Here is a 3,284-nt window from a genome sequence, read left to right as displayed (position 1 = left end):
GGCCCATATTATTAGATAATGTTGTTTATTCAGGATCAGAAGATACAATACTTCAATGTAGGCACAATAGTTTTGGGTTTCATAACTGTGGACATGATGAGAATGTAGGTGTACATTGCCGCTCAGAATCAGGTAAAATTTATTTGCTAGTGTAATGACTCATCATGAATCTTTTAGTAACTATAAAAGACTTTGTTGATAATGTCACAGTGTGTGATACTGAACTTGATGACCAACTGTTGTCAGTAATGAGGTATAAACTTATAACCATTATTTGTTAATAATTATAGTTTATTTTTAGTACCAATGGTAGGTGTGAGCCTTACATTAAAAGAGACTCTAAAGCTGGAATTTGTGATGACTTTTATATTCCTGGTACTGATTATGTTTACACTTCAAATAGACGTCTTGGAGGCTCTCAATATCTTTTAAGGCAATTCTCGGAAAGACTGTATGAGTTTATTCCATTCATATCAGTCCACTGTCGTGATATTGCTATTAGAGTTCTGTGTACTCACTATTACTTACCCTGTGGTTTTAATGGTACCCTGCATGTTCCACTTCCTTTATGTCCTGATGTGTGTCGATACATGTCAGAAACATTGTGTCCTGATATTTGGTCGTACTTTGCTAATTTTCTTACCTCTAACCGAAATGATGAGGGAATCAAATTGCCATTATGTAACAATACTGATAAACTAATTGATTTTTTGAATCTCACTAGTGACTGTTGCTCTAATGGACATGTTTCACTACCACAACCAACTGTCACAAAAACCAAAGGTGAATGCATTCCTAAGATGTGACATCTGTTTATGGTTTAAGCACAATCAAAAAAGCAGAATAAATTAATTGCTAGTCTAAAGGTTAAGATATCAGTTATTTGGGACTTTTGACAAAATCAACCATGTGTTTGATTACATGTGGTAATGATAACCCACTGTATTTACCATAATTGTACAAGTTCTCATGTTCATTATTTCATACTTACTACAGGTAATGATGAAACTAGTACACTTGCTTCCTCAGTTATCCTGTCAGCAACACATACTACTCCCAGCACTGTAGTAGCACCAGAATTGACTGTATCTTCATCAATGGACATTCCTAGTGCTTCTTCATTTAGATTGACATCTGTTATAATTCCATTAGCAGTAACTTTCCCAATAGTTTTACTGGTAGTATTTATTGCAGTGTCATTTATTGTCTGTTTGACTAAGAGGAGAAGAAAAATAAAGGAAAAGAAGATAATACTGCATGAAACTCAACTTGTCCCGAGGCCTTCATTATGTAAGTAAAATTATTCATATTAAAAATTGTTGTAGATCTATATTATAGACTATATATAATGGCATGTCTTTTAGACCCATACATAATCATTTATCATTAGTTTACAAGTGTTTGCACACACAACTGATACCATCTTTAAACTTTGTCTTGTATGTATAGCTCCTGATAGCAGTAGAAACAACATTTATAATTCCAAGAAGCCAATTGATATCTCATTAACATACATGAATCAGTTATCAGGTCATATAATATCAGGATCATTCATTCAAATACAAGAAACTGTTGGACAAGGTTGAGCAACACTGATAAATGTATCAATTAATTTTTGCTTTTTGTAGGTGAATTTGGTATAGTGTATCGTGGTGTAATGACAAATAATACTCAATTGCCAAAAGCAGTATCTGTAAAAACATTAAAAGGTTAGTTAATCTTAATATACACATTGTATTTTAAACTACTAAATATACTTTATTGTAAAAGTTATTTCTGTTATATAATGCATATATATATAGTAAAACCCAATGACACTTGCATTTGAAATATAGCTTTACATTAACAGTCTTGCTATTTTAGTAGTTTTTATTTATTACTCTTCATTTAATACAAATGAATTTGTGTGTAACTGTATGAATTGTAAATTTTTGACCAAGCCTGAATTCAGTTTTAATCCAAATCAACTCAAACTAGATATACAACATCAAAAAATACATAAATATATATCAAATTATAAAAATAGAGAATTTTATCCTAGCCATATTTACAAAATTTAGCCCAAGACTCTGTACTCAGTACATGGTCTTCGCCAGATTTTTGAAAAAAAAGAAAAATTCATTTAAGAACTCCAATTTTGATCAAAACCACCTCAAACTAGATGTACAACATCAAAACACGTATGTATATTAGGAAAAAAATTAAGAAAGTAGTGAATTTAGTGCTAGCAGGCCAGATTATTGAGAAAATTTAAAAATTCATAAAAATCCTGTTTTGATTGGAATCAACTCAAAATAAATCTATAACATTGAAACATGGATGTGTATCAGAAATAATGGTGACTTCCTTCAAGCCGTTTTTTATGAAATACCATGGATCAGGGTTTTTTTATCAAGCTCTACTAAGCAAGCTGAATAGCTCACCTCATGAGCTGGCTAGAAGATGAGCACTATACTGGTAAACCCTGACTGTCACACTTCCATTTACTCGTGTACAGTGCTTGTATATATAATCATAATGTTACTGAGGTAGATAAGCATCTTCCCTGCATTTGTATCAAATAAGTATTTAGTACACTATTATAACAACTAAATTTTGATTAAAAATTCTGATTATATACATTCTGCTCATGCTAGCTTCAATTACACTTATGTAATTGTAATTGTAATTGAGCCTCTAATTGCAAAGATAATTGTAATTGACCCCAGGTCTGATTTGTCATTGTAATTTGTAAGATTATCTAATTGTGCAATAATTCATAATTTTACAATGCAAACTATAAATTCTATAGGTTTTTATAAAGAGAGTGATATTGATTCATTACTGGATGAGTGCATTATAATGATGTCATTTGATAATTTAAATGTATTACCACTGATTGGTGTGTGTCTTGATCTTGGACCAGCTCCATACATTATCATGCCTTTCATGTCAAGAGGAAGTTTATTGTCTTACCTCAAGAAAGAGAGACCTAATCTTACAGTAGCTGATACCAGTGAAGAGGATATTATACTGAATGTCAGGAAACAGTTACTCTCCATTTGTTTACAAGTTGCCAAAGGAATGTCTTACTTAGCTTCACAGAGGTTCATTCATCGTGATCTTGCTGCTAGAAATTGCATGTAAGTCTTTGTTGTTCTACTCCAAGTTTTAAACTTCAATTTTAATAAACACTTTCACTGTCATCTTAATTTCATTAGTAATTAATTGTGTAGAAATGATAGAGGGGGTTCTGTGAGCATGCATCATTGATTACTGATTTATGTACTTTATAGGATTGATGA

At 31.5% G+C, this 3,284-nt stretch overlaps 1 protein-coding gene across 1 annotated transcript in view; it reads left to right on the top strand.

Annotated features, from left to right (window-relative positions):
* The first annotated feature begins 590 nt into the window (after positions 1 to 590).
* Positions 591 to 3,284, top strand: part of LOC109585892 (tyrosine-protein kinase Mer-like) — a 3,608-nt gene continuing 914 nt past the window's right edge. Inside the window, exons 1-5 of the mRNA XM_020002036.1 lie at positions 591 to 783; positions 997 to 1,290; positions 1,450 to 1,581; positions 1,629 to 1,709; positions 2,792 to 3,122. Of these exons, the coding sequence (XP_019857595.1) occupies positions 591 to 783; positions 997 to 1,290; positions 1,450 to 1,581; positions 1,629 to 1,709; positions 2,792 to 3,122 (1,031 nt within the window). The remainder of the gene's footprint in view (positions 784 to 996; positions 1,291 to 1,449; positions 1,582 to 1,628; positions 1,710 to 2,791; positions 3,123 to 3,284) is intronic.

This window comes from Amphimedon queenslandica, unplaced genomic scaffold (assembly GCF_000090795.2).
Source record: "Amphimedon queenslandica unplaced genomic scaffold, v1.1 AMPQUscaffold_12988, whole genome shotgun sequence".
Lineage (NCBI taxonomy): Eukaryota > Metazoa > Porifera > Demospongiae > Haplosclerida > Niphatidae > Amphimedon > Amphimedon queenslandica.
The sequence above is the reverse complement of the archived record's forward strand: the minus strand, read 5'-3'. Positions and strand labels throughout refer to the sequence as shown.